Genomic DNA, 22,023 nt, shown 5'->3' with positions numbered 1-22,023 from the left:
AGCAGAAAAAGAATTACACAATTTGACAGATTTAAAGAAAAATAATTCCATTTTAAGTGACAAGAAAATTTTTAATTGTGCCTAGCTAGAAATACAAGCATATATTACACATAACTTTTATTACACAAATATCGTTAGTACATGGAACTACATCAAACCAATTACACTGTTGCAAACGTTTCTGAACAAACTAAAATTACTTAATGACTTCATGGTGAATAACAATACTATCCTAAAAAGAGAGGACACAATTCACAACCCCTTCCCCCCTTTGGCACCTCATCAATTCACAAGACTGTCAGGTCACATCAGATGTTCTCCTTGTTCTTCAATTGACATTGACTGCATACATTTATTTAGTAAATCTTCTTCCTTTTTTTCTTCATTCATGTATGATTCAGAATCATTTGTAGAAACTGAAAGAAAAAAGAGTTTATAATGTCTGTTTTGGAAATAAAGCTGTATTTCGTCCTGAAAATTGAGATTTGTATATAAGAACAAACTACAAATTGACCTTCCTTAGTAATAAGCCTTTCACAAAAACAAATGGCCTGCAATTTTCAAAACTTAACTGCTTCCCCCCCTTCCCCCAAATCTCTTTTTTAAAATAGGATACCCAGTAAGTATTGTATTCAAGCCAAGTTATTGTACAGCAAATTCTGTTACTAAGTCCTATTTTGTCTTCACTTGTCAAAATCTTTTGGTTACTGAAAAGTTACAGCTTCAGCATGCTCTCACTAAGCATTAAGTTCCTACTCATCTTTCTCCTCTCAGGGACCACAGGGACTTTCTCCCTACCTGGGTTTCCTCCAGCTATTATTTTTGGACCCAGACTTACTTTTTCTTCTGCCATTTCTCTCATTTCTTGGACTGTCACACATCAGTGGGATGGGAGTTCAGAAGGCCTAAATTCCTTACTTCCTACCTACTTTCCTACTTACTGTAGGAACAACTTTCCCAGGAAATTGTTTAACTTCCACTTAATCCTTTTCACTTTTATCAATTCTGAGGAATACTTCTGAGCTTTCTGTCTTCCCCTTTTGCCTTTTTCATGTGGTATTCTGCCCTTGTGGTAGGAACCTTTTGCTGATCCTTACCAACTGGATTTGTCTGAGTTGCTCCACAAAATTTTGATAATCTCACTTGGTTGGCTTGTCTCCACTGGTTTGTTGAACATTAAAATTATACAGGTGATAGAGACCTTCATAAACTATGCCACCATACAAAATATGTTGTCCATCCAAAAAAGGCACTATCATGAAAGTGCTATGGCTTGAAAAAGTCATGTTTGTGGCTCTGGATTCTAACAAATTCACTCTGTTAAGTCTTTGACTTTGATATTATAAATGCCTTTGTTTACAAGTACCTTGAATCTTATTCCCCTGAGCAGTATGTTCTTTTAAGTGAAAGCAGAAACTATTTCATAGTCATTTTATTTGGAGAATTAAAAGCAAATCACATTAAGTTTTTTAAAGTCTTCTGTAATAGAAATGAAACTATATTGGGTTTTTTTAAGCAGATCTTTCAAAATGCATACTTTAAAAATTCCACATTTACCTGATTGCATGAACAGTCTGCTTGGTTTTCTAAAAATCTTCAGTGATTTACATCTTGTTTTAGATACATATCCAGTTTTTAAACTGTAAGAAAGAGGAGCATCTTAATTGGAACCAGCAAAATCAACAGCTGTCTAATGCATGTGGAGGACCATATAAATTCTTTTTATTAAGCTCAGTATCACCAAAAAGACCCTCTCACTCTCCCATGACTTACTAACCCTGAAACAGGGTTATAGTGTTATAGTGCAGGTTGAATAATCAGGCTTCTTTTTTTTCTTAATTCCTTTTTGTTTATAGTATTCCCCTGTGTAGAAGCAACCATATGCTCCTTTTGGAAGTGTATTATTTTGAATTTAAGTGGGAATTACTGAAAAGGGCAGTCTTGCCTATCACTAGCTGATTAAAGAAATTTTTACAGTTCCACAAAATACATCCTAAAAGGAGTGGCATAACCCAGTCCAGTCAGATCAGTAAAGACACCATACAATCCTTTGGTGGCTTTTGGTCTAGTCCATTCTGAATTTAACAAAATGAACATATCAGGGAATGACTTGTAATCTCACTTAGCTGTCCTTCAAATAAAATTGGGGTCTATTTTCCTCCTTTAAACAATAAGAAACAGACCCTTCTCTGTTTCTCACTGGTCGCCAAAGGGAATGCTGTAGGATCATTTCAGGTGCACGTGCCACTGCAGTGTTAGAAGGCCCCGAGTCCACTCTCTCCAGTTGGTGTCGCCATGTGGTACAGGGGTAATGCTGCTTCTGTGAGTAGCGAGAACTGAGGCGGCTCCTGTGATGAGTGAGGATACCTGTTGTACAGATAACCTCTGTTAGAAGACCCTCTTGTTTCTTGCGAGAACTAGTGAGAACTACAAAGGTGCACCTGCCTGGCTTTTGTGAGCTGTGCTGGATCACATACATGTACTGCCTCTTCATTAACGTCCGCAGATAGTTGGCATTGTAGATCTTAGCAATGCTGCACAGGTAATGCTTCTGGCCTGTCGTGAGGTCTGGATGCTAAAAGACAAATAAGGCTTATAGGCACTGGAGAACAAGAAGTTGGCAATATTCCTTATCTGAAAGGATGAATGTTCAGGAGAACTGTACCATCTGTACATTTTGCTTATTTCAATTCAATTATGCTAATCTGACCAAAAAGAGAAAGAAATGGCCATTTAAACAGCACAAGTAACTCCGCCTGCCATTTCCATTCAAGTGGTTCAGATACCCAGTGAGGTGTGAGAACCACTGCCCTAGAAGAATAGGGAAAGTAAGGATATGCTATTCTGTCAGTGAGTCTGAGTTCCCGTGTGCCTCTCAAGGAGTGTAGGCATCTTGCCTCCTAAAGACAATTTTTGAGGTATCTTGTGGTATCTAAAGCAATTCAATACTTTACTTAGTCTTAAACTAAGGAAACAGTCTTTTCTAGCACCAGAAGAATAACTGTCTGTGCTGAAGACTGAGGGATAGTCTATTGGTCTTTGGTAAAAATTTTAACTAAGATTTTCACTTGCTAATTTTAGAAGGTAACATCATTTAAAATGCAAAACCCACTATCTATGAATGTGTGTATACACACATAGGATTTACTGAACTGAATAGGTAATAAGTTCAGAGAAAATTCAAAATGTTGGTCAGAAAAATTGACCAATGTGCACAGATCTTTTGTAACCTTCATTTGCACTGCTCTCACAAGGATACTTCTGGCAGTTATGACCTTTAATGGGTAATAAGAGGTTCAAGAGTTGTGAAATGCCGATTACCACTTTCTTTTTTTTTGCTTGCTTCTAATTGTGCAGTCTTTCAGTGGAATCTATGAGTTTGGGTTTCCATCTCTAGAATGTAACTTTCCATAGCTTCCTGAGTAAAGGTACATTAGATCTCAAGTATCATAAAGCCCTAAAAGAACTTATGATAAGGAATATATAATGATAAAATCCTTGTATTCATTTCATGAGTTTAATCAGCAGATATTTATAGACTCCTAGACCATATGCTGAATGTACCTTGTCTTCTGAAATGCCTTACCCTCTAAGTAGCTTATCTTCAATAAGAAGTTCAGCTCAGAATACAAAGACTTTGGTATTCAAAGTATTGGTATTTAGCATACCTTTAGAAAGGACGCATCTGTCATTGATTTAGGGATGTGAATTGCTTGAATTTGAGGAGTTTTCCACAATTCTTGCAGCCTGGCTATGTGTGTGTTCACTTTGTGTTCATCTTTGATTCCATCTGTAGGCAAGAACATTATTATGTGAATTTCATGAGCAAACATCAGCTCAACAAGTTATTAATATCTATATTATTTACATGTCTGTGATTATCCTGGAGCAGTAGTATGAGTCATTCTATTAAATTTGAAATATCACTGTGTGATATGCCATTTGGTTTTAGAGCATACAAAACTCTTAAATATTTATAAACATTTATTATATATATATATCATTACATATAGACTACATTATTTTGAACTCAGCTGAGATGCAAACTGTTGACAGTAACTTGTTTTTGTTTGCTTACTGTAGGTCAAGCCATATTAAACAAGAATATACATGCAGAACTTGCACTGTAAAGACAATATTTTATCATTCATTTGACTTTATAGTATTAAATTCAAGACAGAATAATAGGATAACACAAATTTTATACTTTTAATGAGGCAATTTTAAAAGGAGGGGCTTTACAGAATTCTAAAACTTATTTTTACACAATTTCAGTTATTTCAATGTTTTTAATACTGATGTGGGTAGATTAAAAGAATAGTCTTTAAATAAAAGTTGAGACATATCTAGAAGAATGAAACTAGTTTTCAGTTTCAGACATATTGAGACCAGTAACTTGATTTAAGGCATAACCTTCAGTAGCAGTTTGGGGAAAAACAGTATCTGGTGAAATTTAACCAGGAAATAATTCTTTATAACACTTACCTTCTTCCTACCCATTCCCTCCCTCCCTCCCTCCAACCAGTAGTGTGCTTTCTATCACTACAGTTAGTATCCCTATAGATTATTTTGCATTTTCTGGAGTTTAATATAAGTGGAAACATACAGTATATATTTTGTGTATATGTGGCTTCTTTCACTCAACATAATTATACTGAAATCCATCAAGGTGTGATATGTAACAATAACTCAATCCTTTTTATTGTTGGGATTATATTCCAGTGCGTATATATCTATGTACATATGTACAAGGACGCACAATTTGATCATCCATTCACCTGTTGATGCACATCTGGGTTGTTTCCAGTTTTAGGCTAGTACAAATAAAGCTGGCAATACAGATTTTTAAGTTAAAAGTTTGTATTTAGTAAGTCGAATTAAATAAGCACAATTTTGTTTCAGTACTGACAACAAAGGCCACAATTTTACATATTAAACTTTATTTCTTCAAGATTTTAACAAATTGGAGAGTTGATGCAGATAAGTGTTATATTTGCCTTACTGAAGGACTAACTAGTTTGCCAACAAATGGAAAATCATCTGGAAATTATGTTATTATGACCCTTGAGATATAATTTGGAATCTATAATAAAAGTATATATATTTTTAAAATCCTTTTTCAAGTCATAAATGTGAGGTAATTATCTAAAAATATACATTTTGCATCCCTGCTAATCAATATTTCTGGGACGCATATTGTATATTGCCTGGACTAAAATTTAACTTTTCAAAAGCTGGATAGTATTTCTTTACAGAAAATGATAACATTTAAAAGTAATAGTTAGGGGCACCTGGGTAGCTTAGTCAGTTAAGCAGCTTTTGATTTTGGGTCAGGTCATGATCTTAGGATCCTGAGCTGGATCCCACGACCTTGTGTTGGGCTTCACACTCAGTGGTGAGTCAGCTTGAGATTCTTTCTTCCTCTGCTCCTCCCCCGCCCCCATCAAATAAACCATTTTTTAAAATGAAAATATTAATTAAAGAGAAACACTCAATTAAAAAATGGGCAAAGGATTTGAATAGACTTTGCATGTCTCCAAGGAAGATACACAAATCTCCAAGAAGCATATGAAAAGATGCTCATTATCACTACTCATTAGGGAAATAAAAATAACAATGAAGTACCATTTCATACTTCTAAGGATAACTATCATTTAAAAAAATGAAAACAAGTGTTTAGCTAGCATGTGGGGAAATTGGGACCTTGTGCATTGCTGATGAGAATGTAAAATGGTGCAGCTGCTATGGAAACAGTGTGGTGGGGATCCCTAGGTGGCGCAGCGGTTTAGCGCCTGCCTTTGGCCCAGGGCGTGATCCTGGAGAGCCGGGATCAAATCCCGCATCAGACTCCCGGTGCATGGAGCCTGCTTCTCCCTCTGCCTCTCTCTCTCTCTCTCTGTGTGTGACTATCATAAATAAATAAAAATTAAAAAAAAAAAAAAAGGAAACAGTGTGGTGATTCTTCAAAAAATTAGAATAATTGCCATATGATCCAGCAATTCCATTTTAAAACAACCACTTTATTTGTATGTATATATGCATTTTTATGTATGTATATACATATAGATATGTGTCTGTATGTTTTTCTCAGGTACCTGTAAGGACTACAAATTTTCCAAGGAAAAGTTAAGTGAATCCAAGTTTATATATCACTGAATTGAAATAGCTCCCTGCCCCCAAAAAACTTAGAAGTTTCTGGTTTGTCTTCCTTACTTAATTCCAGCAGCTCTATCCTTTATTTAAAATGAGAGGAAAAAGAGCAGCACTGAGAAATATTTTATGCTCTTTGAAGTTGTTCAAGTTAGAATTTTTCCCTTCAATATGTGTATAAACCCGGGACGCCTGGGTGGCTCAGTGGTTGAGCGTCTGCCTTCAGCCCAGGGCGTGATCCTGGAGTCTCGGGATCGAGTCCCACATCGGGCTCCCTGCATGGAGCCTGCTTCTCCCTCTGCCTGTGTCTCTGCCTCTCTCTCTTTCTCTGTGTCTCTCATGAATAAATAAATAAAATATTTAAAAAAAAAAAAACAAAAAAACAATATGTGTATAAACCCCAGGTTATACTCTGTTTTTCAAACATCAGTTATAAACAAAGTTATTTTCAGATTCATTGCTATTTTGAAGTACTTTTTAAAAAATGCTTGATGTAAAAAAAATAATAAAAAAATAAAATAAATAATAAAAAAATTAAAATAAAAATGCTTGATGTAAAATATCTCAACAAGAGAAAAAGAACCTGCTGAATTGTTCTTTGAAAAATCTTAAAGACTGGGACACCTGGGTGGCTCAGTGGTTGGGCGTCTGCCTTCGGCCCAGGGCATGATCCTGGAGTCCCAGGATCGAGTCCCACATCGGGCTCCCTGCATGGAGCCTGCTTCTCTCTCTGCCTCTGTCTCTGCCTCTCTCTGTGTGTGTCTCTCTTGAATGAATAAATCAAATCTTTAAAAAAAAAATCTTAAAGACTTAAGTTCACCAGGATGCTAATAAAGTCTGTTTTTAAAACTCCACTGTGTTTGTAGTTACAGCAAAATTAGCATCTCTGAACCATATTATTTGTGGGTATTACCTGCTTTATATTCTCTACTTACCAATACCTTTGGAATTGTGATAATAAGAATGTCCAGCTGATCTGTTGAGGAAAAAAAGGACTTAAATAATATGCAATAATGGACAGCATTATAAGAATTAACAAAAGTATTTTAAATGAAAAAAGACAGTATTGCCTATGCTTTTTACTTTTCATGTTTCCATTAGATGGAGTATTTTGCAAATTTTCTCCTGTAATCCTGGTTATAGCCTAATGGCTCCAGGCTTTTTAAAAGTGAGTTATATGAGGTTTTTACCATACAAGAAGGGATTTACCTTAAGCCAGGTTTGGTTTTACTTTTATAGCCTCTTAATCTAATTCCTACATTGAGCTCAATAAAGTAGTTTGCGTCTCTGTGTTATCTGTGGTATTTTCTTGCTCACTTTATTTTTAATAAAGTAACTTGGATATGGAAAAGACTATCTTGTTCTTTACTGTATGTAACTAAGGTGTACTGGAACTGATAAATTGATCTGGAATGTTTTCATTTTTGACAAGTTCTTTTTTTCTTTTCTCAAATTAAGACAAAACACCCTTGCTTCCTGCTTCCTTAAATTTATTCAATGTCCAAGTGTCCATCGATACTAGGATCCAGCACTTTGTCAAGCACTGTAATGAACAGCAAAGACAAGAGTCTTTCAAGTCTTTGATGGGTGCCTGGGTGGCTCAGATGGTTAGTGGGTGATCCTTGATTTGGGCTCAGGTCCTGATCTCGGTGGTCCTGCTTGGGGCTCCACACTCAGACTTGAGGAGTCTGCTTGAGGATTCTCCCTCTCCCTTTGCCCCTCCCCTCTGCACGCACCCACTCTCTCTAAGACAAATAAATCATTTTTAAGAAGTCTTCAAACACTATATATATGTTTCATTCCCTATATATATTTCATATACATGATGTATATATGTATACATTTATGTATATACACATTCCATATGGGTGTGTGTGTGTGTGTGTGTGTGTATATATATATACACACACACATATAAATAAATGGTCATGGGTGCAGCAGGAGCCATGACTGTGTGCTTTTGGAAAGGTACACCCTGAAGCTCTTTCAGGTAATAACTGATGGAAGGGATGAGAAGGTACTGAAGACTAATTGTCTTCAGCATCCAGGAACTATACTAAAAGAGCCTTCTCAAAATAAAATGGATTTATGAAGAAAAACTTCAGTGGGAAGAAAACATCAAGATCAACGTACCCGTAACATTCATAATTATCTGTCTCATCGTCATTATGAATCCCCTGGACATAAAAGTGGCTAACGTGACACCCACAGAACTGGTTTATTGACTTGGAGAGCCTCGTTCGAACCTGTTTCTGCCGTGCCCCCCAACCCCCTCTTTCTGTAGAGATCCTGTGGCCAGACGGCATTTTCCAGCAGGTTTCGCAGCGCCCCCTCGGGGCAGAAAGACGCACGCAGGCAACTGTCGCAGTCCCGGCGTTTAGTCATTGCACCAACGCTCGGCCTTACCTCACAGGCCCTTCCCGTAAACAGCGAGGCGGCTTCCATGTGTGCCACCCCGGCCACAACAGAGCTTCCCCCTTCCTCTCAGGTCAGCGCACTGGGGGGTCAGGCCACGGGAGCAGCCGGCTCCCACCCCCTCCTCCGCCGGGGACCACGACCTGGGCCGGTCGGCGTCCTCCCTCACCCCTCAGGGCCCCTCAGCCTCACCCGCCGCCGCCACCCTCGGTCCCGGCCACTGCGGTTGGGTCCGCGGAAGAGCCGCATGCCGTCCAGTCGGGCACCGGACACTGGCCGGGCATCTCCGCCCCGGCGCCCGGACCTCGAGCGGTGTGCGGAAGCAGCCTCCCCCTCTCCCCTCCCCCGGCAGCACGCGTGCGTCAGGCCGGGCGCTATTGGGGGTGCACCCGCGGACGCCGTATTCTAGCCCCCGCCGAGGCGCTCCGGGCGCTGCCCGAACGGCTTCGGGAGAGCGGGGAGGGCAGAGACCAGACGCTGGAATTAGAGAGGGGAGGGGCAGGAACTCTCTAGAGGGTTGCGCGCTTGCACGTTTTGTGGAGGGGATGAGTCCTCTTCCACGGGAAGGAAACATACACGCCCTCTAAAACAGGAGGTGCCTTCCACCTCAGGATTCCCGGCCCTCTAACAGCTTTGCAAACGTTGGGTGTCGCCAGATAGGTGAGACGTTCGTACGCGGACCGAGGACCGAAGTCCGCGGCGCAGGGATGCGGAGTGCGAGCCGTTAGCCGTTATCTCCAAGGCAACCAAGCTTCTCCAGCGTCCCAACCGCCGATTTCCGCCACCACCTCTGCGCACACTCTAACCGCTGCCCCGTCCGCCCCGCCCACGCCGAAGTTTCCCGAGAACGGGTTTCACACGAGATTTGATCTGCGGGACGCTCCGTAGCCAGGGATGTAACAACGCAGGGCGCAAAAGGACTGTGGGTTGCTATTGGTGGTCACGTGGTGTTCCCGGAACTCAGTGAGCGTCGCGCGAAGGCTGAAGGGAGCGGGCCGGTCGGGCTCCGTGAGGCGTGGCGGGCCCAGCCCGGGCCCGGGAGCGCCGGCATGCCTCGGTACGCGCAGCTGGTCATGGGCCCGGCAGGAAGCGGGAAGGTGAGGCTTTGGCGTTAGAACAGGAGAAAAGTCGGAGCTCGTGGGAGGCAGGGGGGCTGTGGTCCTGACGGAGGGACCGGCGGGTGCGTGCACGCGGACCCTTGGGCAGAGCGCTGCTGCAGTCTGGGCTTCGTCGCTCTTTGTTGCGATTTTGAAAGTGGGGAAAATAACAGTGGTGGCTAATGCTTAGAGTATACTTATGCCCCAGATACTGCGTTTAAACTCCTAACTTATTTCCAGAACAACGTTGTAGGATAGGTCTTGTTCTCATTTTTACGGATGGGAATTTTACAGAAAATGAGACACGGAAAGGTTAAGTTCTTTTCCCAAGATCACGCGGCTGGAATTTGAATCCAGTTGTGTGTAATCCCAGAATCCGCTCCTGTCTCGCTCATAGAAAGTTCAGGTGAGGTCTCATTAAGTCAGTTTCTCAGAGCTTGAAACATGGACTTCTGGTCTTTGAGGCGATTTTAGGAGGTACATGGCCTAACATTAGTGAACATTGGATCGTATATTGATTGAGCCCCATGTTGGGTGTAGAGAAAACCAGGGGTAAGGCTCCTGGCTGATTCATTTGGTGGAATATGAGTCTTGATTGAGGTCAGTAAATTCTAGAGATCATAAATTGAGAAAATTACTCCCTTTTCAATTCTTTCAGTTTGCATTGAAGTGAAATTGTCAGTTTGACACCTGTGTATCTTTAATACTTTCTTTTTTTATGTTTGAGCCCCATGTTGGGTGTAGAGATTCCTTAAAAATAAAGTCTCTAGAAAAAAGAAGAGAAAAGTAGAGAAGCGCTTTCACTAAAGTTACTCTTGAGTCTCAGCCAGGTCTGGATCTACAGCCCAGTCAGATGTCCTGACTGCCAGCCTAGTACCTGTTTTCAGTCGGCTTTTTGATCAATGAAGGCATAATTTTGGCCTCAGTGGACACCGACCAAGGGATATAGGGTATCCATTTTGGGGGTGCAGGGGTAGCACTACACTGCCTATTGCTTTGACCCCATGATGCCTTGTGACATTACAGAGCACCTACTGTGCCACTATGGTCCAACACTGTGAAGCCCTCAATCGGTCTGTCCAAGTTGTGAACCTAGATCCTGCAGCAGAACACTTCAACTACTCCGTGATGGCTGGTGAGTCCTGAACAGAGCCTTCCCCCTCCTTCAGGAAAAATGAGGGGGTGGAGAGGCCATGAGTGCTGGCTGCTTGGTACAGAAGGTGAAAACTTAATTATTATAGTCTGCTCCCCTGCTTCATGATGAAATGTGTGACATTATCCTTTCTTCGTCTTAGTTTAAGAATTGAGTAGACTCTTCCCTCATACCTCTTTTCTGTCCTTTTTTTCCCCACTTTTGTAAAATATTTTATTTATTCATTCATGAGAGGCAGAGACAAAGGTCCTCCATCCCAGGACCCTGGGATCACCCCCTGAGCCTAAGGCAGACGCTCAACCACCGAGCCACCCAGGCATCCCCCCTTCTGTCCTTCCATGCTTAGCCTGCTGTGGTGAATCGGGTTTACTGCAGGTCATAGTATTAGCGAGCAGCTTAACTGTTTGTTTGTTTTTAATTCTTTTAGAGGCGCCTCCTACCCTCTCTCTTGGGAAAAAAATTTAAAAAGAATTTTTTTAAATTTATGTTTCTTTAGAGGGAGAATCTTTTTTTTTTTTTTAAGATTATATTTATTTATTCATGAGAATACACAGAGAGGAGAGAGAGAGAGAGAGAGGCAGAGACACAGGCAGAGGGAAAAGCAGGCTCCATGCAGGGAGCCTGACATGGGACTCGATCCCAGGTCTCCAGGATCACGCCCCGAGCTGTAGGCGACGCTAAACCGCTGAGCCACCAGGGCTGCCTGAGAGAGAGAATCTTAAGCAGGCTCCATGCCCTCCATGCCCAGTGTGGAGCCCAACATGGGGCTTGGTCTCAGAATGGTGAGGTCATACATAACCTGAGCCAAAATCAAGAGTTGGACACTTAACTGACTGAGCCACACAGGTGCCCCTAAAGTAAAATTCTTTCAATTTATTCATTCAGATGTCTTTTGAACACTTACTTTATGCCAGATGCCAAGGTTCTAGCAGAGAACAAGGCAGACATTATCCTTTCATTCATGGACCTTTTAGTGAGGAGATAAGCAAAATGATAAACATTAAAGATTGTGATAATGACTCCAAGTAGTCAATGAGAATGAATAACCTGGAGGTTGCTTTAGAAAGGGTAGTCTCAGGAGGGAAGATTTGGGCCCAGACCCGAAGATAGTAATGGGCTTACCAAGCTGGGGAGTAGCCTTCCAAGATGAGGGAAATCAGGTCAATACATAGCCTAGAGATAGGAAGGGGTTTGGTATGTTCCAGAAAAAGCAAAAATATCAATGAGCTAGAGCATAATCAGTGAAGGAAAGTAGTGGGTAGGTGCTAGAAGGACATGAGAAGTTTGAGTTCTATTCTGTTTTCTTAGTCCATTTGAGCTGCCTTAACAAAATACCACAGACAGGGCAACTTGTAAACAACAGAAATATATTTTTTCATGGTTCTGGAGGTTGGAAATCCCAAGATCAGGGTGCCAGCATAGTCAGGTCTGGCGCGATCTCTTTTTTTATTTTATTTTATTTTATTTTATTTTATTTTATTTTATTTTATTTATTTTTATTTTTATTTTTATTTTATTTTATTTTATTTTTTAATTTTTTTTTATTTTTTATTTTACTTTTAGGATTTTGCTTATTTGCTCATGAGAAACAGAGAGAGGCAGAGATGGCCAGAGGGAGAAGCAGGCTCCCTGAGGGGAGTCCGATGCGGGATTCAATCCCAGGACCTTGGGATCACGCCCTGAGCCAAAAGCAGACACTCAACCACTGAGCTACCCACTTGCTCCTGGGGCCTCTTATTAGAGCAATAATCTCATTCATGAGGAACCACCCTCGTGACCTAATTGGCTCCCAAAGGCACCACCTCCTAATATTATCACCTTGAGCATTAGCTTTTCAACATAGGAATTTTAAGGAGACACCAGCATTCAACGTGTAGCATCTGTCAACAGTGGAATGTCATTAGGATTTAAAGCAGAGGAGAGGGTTGACATCTGATATACATTTTTAAAGATAACTGGCTCTCAGGTGAAAAATGGACACTAGGGAGTCAAGAATAGAAGCAGGGATGAGCAGGATGGCTATTGCAGATGTCTAAGTGGCTTGGACTAATGTAGTCATGGTAGAGATGTAAAGAAGCAGATTCAGTATATACTTTGCAAGTAGAATTAGCATTTTCTGGGAGAGTGAACCAGAACCATTTCGTAGGAAAGGGAGAGATCATCAAGGGTGACTCTTAGATACCTGACTTGAACTGCTTGAGTTACTGAAGAGAGTATATGATACCATCTATTGGAAAGGAAGACAAGTCTATTTAGGTTTGGGGCAATTCTCTTTGCACTTAGTAAGCTTGAGACATCTGATAGATATCTAAGAGGTGATGTCAAGGAACCAATTGGATATAATAGAGACTTAGGGATAAAGGCTGGTTTGAAGGTATAAATTTTCAAGTCAAAAAATAAAAATAAATTTTCAAGTCAGAAACATATAGACAGAACATAAAGTTCCAGGACTGGATGAGATCCTTTGGGGAAGAAGGAAGGATGGTTAGAGAAAAGAACCCAAGACCAAGCCAGCTTCAAAGTTGTCTACTCTTCAGAGGTCTAGAGTAGGAGGTGGAGTCAGTAAGGTGGGAGAAAGCCAGGAGGAGAGACTGTTTCAGGAAAAATACTTGTGCTTGGTTATTTCAGATATGGCTGTGAAGTTATGAAAGATGAGGATAGAGCAGTGGCCATTAGGTGTGGAGACATGGAGATGGAGATGACTTGCCCCACAGTTCCGGTGGAGTGTTTTGAAGAGTGGCCTGAAGGTGATGCAGTGTCGGTGCAAGAGATGAAGTTTCATTGTGAAAGGAGCAGAGAAGAGGGGTGAGAATTGGAGCGGATAGGAGGGTCAAGGGAGGTTGCTTTTTTTTTTTTTTTAATACAAATTTTTAAAAAGATTTTATTCATGAGAGACACAGAAAGACAGGCAGAGACATAGGCAGAGGGAGAAACAGACTCCCTGTGAGGAACCTGATACAGGATTCCATCCCAGGACTCCAGGATCACAACCTGAGCGGAAGGCAGATGCTCAACCACTGAACCGCCCAGGCGTCCCAGGAGGTTGCGTTTTAACATTGGAGGTGCTAACTGGAACGGACTTGATTGCTGAACAGAACAATCCAGTAGAAACAAACTGAAAATGCCAACCAGTGGGAATAACTTCAAGAATGGGAAAGGGGAAGAGGATCCCAAACAACTGGAAGATTTTGCCTTCACTAGGAGTGGGATGCTTTTTTTTTTTTCTTAAAGATTTTATTTTTGAGTAATCTCTACACCCAGCGTAGGGCTTGAACTCACAACCCCAAGATCAAGAGTTGCACACTCCACTGACTGAGCCACCAGGTGCCCCAGGAGTGGGATGCTCCTTCTGTTGTAACCAAAAGGAAGGCGGAGTGGAAGACACCATGTAATACTGGTGGTGGGAATATGGGAAATTCTTTTTTGTCAGCTTCTGATTTCTGTTAATGACACGTGTGCCATCAGGACAGGAGAGTGGCAAGAAGTGGGTGTGAGGTACAAAACAGTTATCTTCATAAGGAAAAGGGATTTAGGGCTCCTGGGTGGCTCAGTCAGCTAAGCGTCTTGACTTTTGATTTTGAGTCAGGCTAAGATCTCAGGGTTGTGCCGCCGAGCCCTGTGTTAGGCTCTGCAGTGAGTGTAAAGCCTGCTTAAAATTCTCCCGTCTCCTTCTGCCCCTCAAAAAAAAAAAAAAAAAAAAGGCTTTGCATTTCTTTGGGATCATTTGCACCCAACAGAAAGCACTCAAGCCAGCCTATGTAAAGGGGGGATTTTTTTTTTTTTTTTTTTTTTTTTTTTTTTTTAGAAGGAATCAGGGATCTCTCACAAAACCCAAGAGCAAGGCTTTATGAGAGACTAGAACCCAGAACAAAAACTAACAAACTGAAGGTGGCTTTCTCGGTCTCTGCCTTTTTTCTCTCTTACCAGCTTTCTCAGCTTCTGGAAGCCCAGTAAGTAAGGTGCCACCAACTTCAGGTTCATATCACTTTCAGGTCCAGGTGTCTTAATGACTGACTTATGTCCTTGAGTCATCCTTTTAGAAGACCCAGTTTTGTTGTCCCAACTTGAGTCAGATGTTTATCACTCAGGGAGAGGAAGTGCATAGGAAGTACATATCCACATAAATGTGGCTATGAATGAGGCAGTGCTCTGTGAACAGAGATGGTAGATTTGTGCACAAACGTAAAAAGCCTATGGTAGAAAGTTATAAATACAGATTTCCAAAATTAATAATAAAGGTAAACTATGCAAATACCAGAATTTTTAAGCCCCTGCTGTAGGTGATATAGCTACATTACCTCATAGAGCCTTTATCCTTCTACCCCAGGATATATGATTTGTCTCCCATTTTACAAATAAGGAAAGTGAGGTATGGAAAGGTTAAATAGCTTCCCTGAGGTCACCATGCTAAGAAACATCAATTGATTTTTTTGGTTTGGTTTTAATTATTTTGGAATACATAGTGTATATTGACATGGTTTAAAATGCAAAAGGTACAGAAAAGCGTACAGTAAAATATCTCCCTCTCAGGTCTGTGTTCCGGTAATTGGCTCCCCTCCCTGGAGACAGCCAGTTTTGCCAGTTTCTAAGGTGTCTTTCCATAGAGAGTTTATGGATATAAAATCAGATATATGTATTATTGTGTATATGTAGTGAACCTTTGTCTTATTGTTGCTGTTGTTCACACAAATGATGGCTTTTTTTTTTTAATTTTATTTATTTATGATAGGCACACAGTGAGAGAGAGAGGCAGAGACACAGGCAGAGGGAGAAGCAGGCTCCATGCACCGGGAGCCCAACGTGGGATTTGATCCCGGGTCTCCAGGATCGCTCCCTGGGCCGAAGGCAGGCGCTAAACCACTGTGCCACCCAGGGATCCCCATGATGGCATTTTTTACACAGAATTCTGCACCTTGCATTTTTCATTTAAAAGTATACCTAGGATGTGGTGCCAGGGTGGTTCAGTCAGTTAAATGTCCAACTCTTGGTTTCAACTCAGGTCATGATCTCAGGGTTGTGAGATCGAGCCCTGGGTTGGGCTCCATACTCAGCACAGAGTCTGCTTGAAAGTCTCTGCCTCTCTCTCTGCCCCTTCCCCCTGTTCATGTGCACGCACACCAACCCTCTCTCAAATTAATGAATTAAAGTATACTTGAGAGATTATATCACACCCATATTTAAAGAGTTTTTTGGGGGATCCCTGGGTGACTCAGCGGTTCAGCACCTGCCTTTGGCCCAGGGCATGATCCTGGAAACCTGGGGTCAAGTCCTGCGTTGGAGGACTGCATGGAGCCTGCTTCTCCCTCTGCCTGTGTCTTTGCCTCTCTTTCTTTCTCTATGTCTATCATGAATAAATAAATAAATCTTTAAAAAAAAAGAGAGCTTCTCCTTTTTATGGCTACGTAGGGTTCCATTGTCTGGCTGTTTAATAATTTAATTGGTTCCTACAAACTGCTACAGTGAATAATCATGTACAGAAATAGTTTCACACATGTGTTTTATTTTTATTTATTTATTTTTATTTATTCACGAGAGACAGAGGCAGAGACTTAGGCAGAGAGAGAAGCAGGCTTCTCATAGGGAGCCTGATACGGGACTCAATCCGCGGACTGGGATCACGTCCTGACCCAAAGGCAGACACTCAACTGCTGAGCCACCCAGGCATCCCACACATGTGTTTTTATATAATTGTTAACTATTGGGGATCCCTGGGTGGCTCAGCAGTTTGGCGCCTGCCTTCAGCCCAATGAGTGATCCTGGAGTCCCAGGATCGAGTCCCACATCGGGCTCCCTGCATGGAGCCTGCTTCTCCCTCTGCCTATGTCTGCCTCTGTCTCTCTCTCTCTCATGAATAAATAAATAAAATCTTAAAAAAAATAAATTGTTAACTATCACTAATGAGGACAACAGTTTTTGAATGGCTGTTCTTAGATCCTGGGCCCCATCTTTTGCAGATATTCGGGAACTGATTGAGGTGGATGATGTCATGGAGGATGACTCTCTCCGCTTTGGTCCCAATGGAGGATTGGTATTTTGCATGGAGTACTTTGCCAATAATTTTGACTGGCTAGAGAACTGCCTTGGCCATGTAGAGGATGACTACATCCTTTTTGACTGTCCAGGTAAGTCAGTAATTTGAATATGACATTTTCTTAGAAGTTGTACTAGTTCTGTCCTCAGTGAGAGAAAGTGGATTGAGCCTTGTAGCTCTTAACTAGATTGCAGTGAGGCCCAAAGCTCTTATCTATTGGCTTTGAGTTTACTGAGTGCTTAGTTTGTGTGCTGAGAATACCATAGAGACCCCAGCAGCTGTGGTCTTTGCCCTCATGGAGCTCACAGTCTCATGGAGTCGGCAGCACAGTGAGTGTGCTAGACAGAATGAACAAAATCTCCTAGGTGATTATTTAATACTGATTTGTGATAGGTGCTCCACAGGAGTAGCACCAACCATCATCATATAGCAAGAAGATTAGGAGGCTTCTGACCAAGTATGTAAGCTGGGCTGGGGGGTGAAGGTGAGAGAGACCATACCATGGTCCAGGCAGAGGCACAACATGCCAGGAGCCTCAAGGCAGGAAGGAATGAGGTGGGTTTGGGACACCAAGAAGTCCAGGGTAGCCGAAGTACTGAAAACCCAGGGGAAGTTCATGAGGTGAGGCTGATAGGGGACAGATCACACACAACTCCTTAAGCCAAATTGTGAGTTTTAGACTTGAGTCTGACCTGTGATCATTTGTGGTTCTCACTTAATTTTCCTTGCTTTTATTTTACTTTATTTTTATATTTTTGTTTTGAGAGAGCACATGCACGCACACAAGAGAGAATCGTTAGCAGGTTCCGTTCCTAGTGTAGATCCCAACACGGGGCTTAATTTTACAACCCTGAGATCATGACCTGGGCCTAAATCAAGAGTCGGACTCTTAACTGGCTGAGCCACCCAGGTACCACCCCCCACTTTTTTTTTTTTTTTTAAAGAGAAAGTATTTTCCCTTGCTTTTAATTGAACCCACAGAAAAGCACATACATCCTAAGCATACAGCTTGATGAATATTCCCAAAAAACACACATCTTTGTAGCCCTCAATTTTGACTCCCCTTTTTTAACCATCTTGTGGGAAATTTTTTTACATGTAGTTTGATGACTATATATTTCCTGTTTATATTAATCTTGTCATGTTCTTTTGTAGGTCAGATTGAGTTGTATACGCACCTGCCTGTGATGAAACAGCTGGTCCAACAGCTGGAACAGTGGGAGTTCCGAGTCTGTGGAGTTTTTCTTGTTGATTCTCAGTTCATGGTGGAGTCGTTCAAGGTTTGAAGATCCGTCTTGTCTATTTTTTAGTTGTGGGTACAAGCAGATGACAGTCTCCTTTAAGCACTCTGTGATTTCAATACTCTGGACATTTCACAAACTACATTCCAGAATAATTTAGTATTATCCTTTGTTATTCAGTTATTTTAATGACCTTTTTTTTTTTTTAATGACCTATTTTTAACTCAAAAATGATAAGTTATGATATCGTATAGATTTGGGGGAGCTACTTAACAAAGAAAAATGAGGCAGATGCACATTTCATGTCTGTTTTTTTGTTTTTGTTTTGTTTTTAAGATTTTATTCATGAGAGACACGAGAGAGAGGAACAGAGAGAGAAACAGACTCCATGCAGGGAGACCGATGTGGGACTCGATCCCGGGACTCCAGGATCATGCTCTGGGTCAAAGGCAGATGCTCAACCGCTGAGCCACCCAGGTGTCCCTCGTGTCTGTTTTTAATTCTTCGAGAGCCTCTTGTCTAATTTATGAACTATATTTTCCATTAATTGCTCTTAAGAATATTCAATCAGAAAAGAGGTTAAGATACCATCTAGGGCGCCTAGGTGGCTCAGTGGTTGAGCATCTGCCTTCAGCTCAGGTTGTGATCTCGGGTTCCTGGGATCAAGTCCCACATTGGGCTCCCCAAAGGGAAGCTTACTTCTTCCTCTGCCTATGTCTCTGCTTCTATCTGTGTCTCTCATGAATAAATAAAATTTTTTTTTTTTTTTTAAAAATACCATCTGGGGATCCCTGGGTGGCATAGCGGTTTAGCGCCTGCCTTTGGCCCAGGGCGCGATCCTGGAGACCTGGGATCGAGTCCCATGTCATGCTCCCGGTGCATGGAGCCTGCTTCTCCCTCTGCCTCTGTCTTTGCCTCTCTCTCATCTCTCTCTGTGTGACTATCATAAATAAAAAAAATTTAAAAAAAATTACCATCTAAACTGAGATTTGTGATCACTGTAATTTTTTGAGTGAGGGGAAGGGCAGGGGGAAAGGGAGAAAAAGAATCTTAAGCAGGCTTCATGCCCAGCATGGAGCCCGGTGTGGGGCTTCATCTCAAAACCCTGAGATCACGACCTGAACTGAAATCAAGAGTTGGCCACTTAACCGACTGAGCCACCCAGGTGCCCCTGCGCCCCCCCCCCCAGACCTTTTTAAAGATTTAATTTGAAAAAAAAAAAAAAAAGATTTTATTTGTAAGTAATCTCTACACCCAACATGGGGCTCGAACTTACAACCCAGAGATGAAGAGTCACATGTTCTTCCAACCAAGCCAGGCTGGTACCCCATGATCACTATAAATTGAATCTACCTCTTCCCTCCTTATTCTCACCTTTGGAAACCAAGTGTCAACCATCCGATTAGTCTTTTCTTTAGGATGAGCATTTCTTTTACTTTGTTCAGCAAAGAGCAAACATCTCTCTTTTATGTGGAGACCAGCAAATTTTGTTGGCAACAGCTCATCTTCCCTTTTCTGTTCCTCCTCCAGTTTATTTCTGGCATCTTGGCAGCCCTGAGTGCTATGATCTCCCTAGAAATTCCACAAGTTAACATCATGACAAAAATGGATCTGCTTAGCAAGAAAGCCAAAAAGGAAATTGAAAAGTGAGTTCACTTCTTCCATTATCATCAGATCTTAATTGCAGAGACGTGAGGTTCTATTAGTCTACAAATCTAGTTTTTTTATTTATTCTTCATTTTATTCATTAGTCTTTCTCATTTTCAAAGATTTTTAGACCCAGACATGTATTCTTTATTAGACGATTCTGCAAGTGACTTAAGAAGCAAAAAATTCAAAAAATTGACTAAAGCTATATGTGGACTGGTAAGTTTTTGAAGTTTTTTTAAATGACCTGGTCAGCTGTTAACCATAGCCAGTGAGTGGCCACCGTTATGGAAAGCACAGTCCTATTTCCTCACAAAGGGGAGGTGGGTAGAGGGCAGGCTGTGGGCAGGCCAGTCAGTAGTTTAATTTAAAAGTAGTTATTAGTGGTAGCTGTAATAAGTTAACTGACATGTCTATTGTTCCATACCATTTGGGGAGTTCAGAACTGTCTGTGCCCTTTTGAAATTTATGACGGTTGCTGAATTCAGAGAAGTATCTATGAAACAGTAAGTGTCTAGTTAAGTAATAAGTTAATGAGTGTTCTGGGAGGTCAGAGGTCAGGCAAATCAATGATGATTTGTCCCTCCTCCCCCCACACACAAATGTTTTTAATCAGAAGTATAAATGGTTGTAGACTATAAGTTGAAGATTAAGTATTTTGTACAGCTTCTGAATGACCCTTTATGAAATTCCCAACTTGTAGATTGATGACTATAGCATGGTTCGATTTTTGCCTTATGATCAGTCAGATGAAGAAAGCATGAATATTGTGTTACAGCATATTGATTTTGCCATTCAGTATGGAGAAGACTTAGAATTCAAAGAACCAAAGGTAAATTTTTTGATTATTGACTTTTGATAATAATGTTTGCCAGCACTTACTGGCCTCCTGCATAATCCCAGCAACTCCTCAGATTTTTATCTTAGCAGCAGTAGAAACCTGGGCTTTTCAAGAGGAGGTCTGAAATTGACATCTGTGCTCAACAAGTAGTACCAGTTTTACTCTACCCTTTATTGAGGCACTATAAACCAGCTTCTTTGTCCTCAGGGTATGTGCAAAACGGAGATGAAATCCAGTTGAAATTAGGATGCCCTCACATATGTCAGTGAGAAGCCTGATGGTAGTTGTCGTAGGCCACTACCTCAGCAAATTAGCTGAGAGTCAGCAAGCGTAAACTCAAGTACAAATGCTTCCAGTGAGATAGAAGTATTTTTCATTTACCATGTAGCTGGAAAAAGTTCTATCAGTCATGCCTTTTGTCACTGTAAAAGACCTACAATGCAGCTGGGCATTATCTACTGGTAGAGTATTACTTGGAAAATATGTAAGCACCTACTAGATCTGATTTACAGGAAATGAATATTTTCTGCTTTGTGTTTCTTTTGTGTCAGGAACATGAAGATGAATCTTCTTCTATGTTTGATGAATATTTTCAAGGACACCAAAATGAATGAAGAATTTTTCAGAGTAACTATACCTGAAACACTTTCAATTGAACCAAGACATTCTTCTTTTCAAAAGATGCAATACTAGAAAGCTACTTATTTAATGAAAAAGGCAATACTTGGCTCTTTATCAGCAGCATGCCTAAATCAAGTTGTAATTATTCTGAAATGGCTGGTGTTTCAAGTGGAATCTTTTAGTAGTATTTTTACAGCATCAATTTAGATTTTAAATGTTGAAATTGAAATGAATGCACATAGATTTGCATATAATATAAATGAGCATCTGTGGTACAGTTAGGACTCAGTCTACCTTTATTTTTCCTGTTTGATTTTTGTTATTTTTGAGGGTTTTTTTGGAGAGGCAGGAATTATTATAACAATATACACATGTGTGTCCAAAGGAAAAAATCTAGGATATAGTTAAGACCATTGCTTATTTGTATGTCTGAATTTTCCTATATTTGAAAATGTATCATTTGTGTAATTAAATGAAAATTAACTTTTAAAAAACATATATGTATATAAATAAAATAAATATAAAAATAGTGCTAACTTTTCATTACACTCCTGTTTTTTAGTCAGAATCTGAAATACTCATCCAGGGCAAATTTTTGAATGACTAAATTTGCCCAACTGTCAAAATGTAGCCAGTGATTTCTTTAAAAATGCAATTGTGTCTGAGCATTTAAAAATTTATACTTTCCTGGGTAATAATAGCAGATGCACAAAAAAGGCAAAAGACATTTTTTTCTTCTTAAAGAAAAGAATTGCACCTTGATTGAATTGTTTATTTTCAGTAGCATTGGGTATGAAAGCAATGGGGAGTGGCTAGTCCATCTGTGA

General features: G+C 40.8%; 2 protein-coding genes across 5 annotated transcripts; one reads left to right on the top strand and one right to left on the bottom strand.

The window, feature by feature from the left end:
- Positions 1 to 50: 50 nt before the first annotated feature.
- Positions 51 to 9,072, bottom strand: FAM216A (family with sequence similarity 216 member A). Of its 2 annotated transcripts, none has more exons than XM_077875583.1 (7): positions 8,758 to 9,072; positions 7,092 to 7,126; positions 3,669 to 3,790; positions 2,446 to 2,575; positions 2,184 to 2,367; positions 1,558 to 1,640; positions 51 to 416 (listed from the first exon to the last, which is right to left on the bottom strand). In XM_077875583.1, the coding sequence occupies exons 1-7, from the start codon at positions 8,847 to 8,849 to the stop codon at positions 304 to 306; spliced, it is 759 nt and encodes a 252-aa protein (XP_077731709.1). In that variant the 5' UTR covers positions 8,850 to 9,072; the 3' UTR covers positions 51 to 303. The 2 variants fall into 2 exon arrangements, with proteins under 2 accessions (XP_077731709.1, XP_077731708.1); XM_077875582.1 differs by having other exon boundaries at positions 7,086 to 7,126; positions 8,758 to 9,064.
- On the top strand, positions 9,049 to 21,725 carry GPN3 (GPN-loop GTPase 3). 3 transcript variants are annotated; one of them, XM_077875580.1, is made up of 8 exons: positions 9,049 to 9,622; positions 10,689 to 10,797; positions 16,770 to 16,937; positions 18,002 to 18,126; positions 19,618 to 19,733; positions 19,857 to 19,953; positions 20,438 to 20,566; positions 21,127 to 21,725. In XM_077875580.1, the coding sequence occupies exons 2-8, from the start codon at positions 10,707 to 10,709 to the stop codon at positions 21,187 to 21,189; spliced, it is 789 nt and encodes a 262-aa protein (XP_077731706.1). In that variant the 5' UTR covers positions 9,049 to 9,622; positions 10,689 to 10,706; the 3' UTR covers positions 21,190 to 21,725. The 3 variants fall into 3 exon arrangements, with proteins under 3 accessions (XP_077731706.1, XP_077731705.1, XP_077731707.1); XM_077875579.1 differs by having other exon boundaries at positions 9,052 to 9,662; XM_077875581.1 differs by lacking the exon at positions 9,049 to 9,622 and adding an exon at positions 9,932 to 10,068.
- Positions 21,726 to 22,023: the final 298 nt, after the last annotated feature.

This window comes from Canis aureus, chromosome 27 (genome assembly GCF_053574225.1).
Source record: "Canis aureus isolate CA01 chromosome 27, VMU_Caureus_v.1.0, whole genome shotgun sequence".
NCBI lineage: Eukaryota > Metazoa > Chordata > Mammalia > Carnivora > Canidae > Canis > Canis aureus.
The sequence above is the reverse complement of the archived record's forward strand: the minus strand, read 5'-3'. Positions and strand labels throughout refer to the sequence as shown.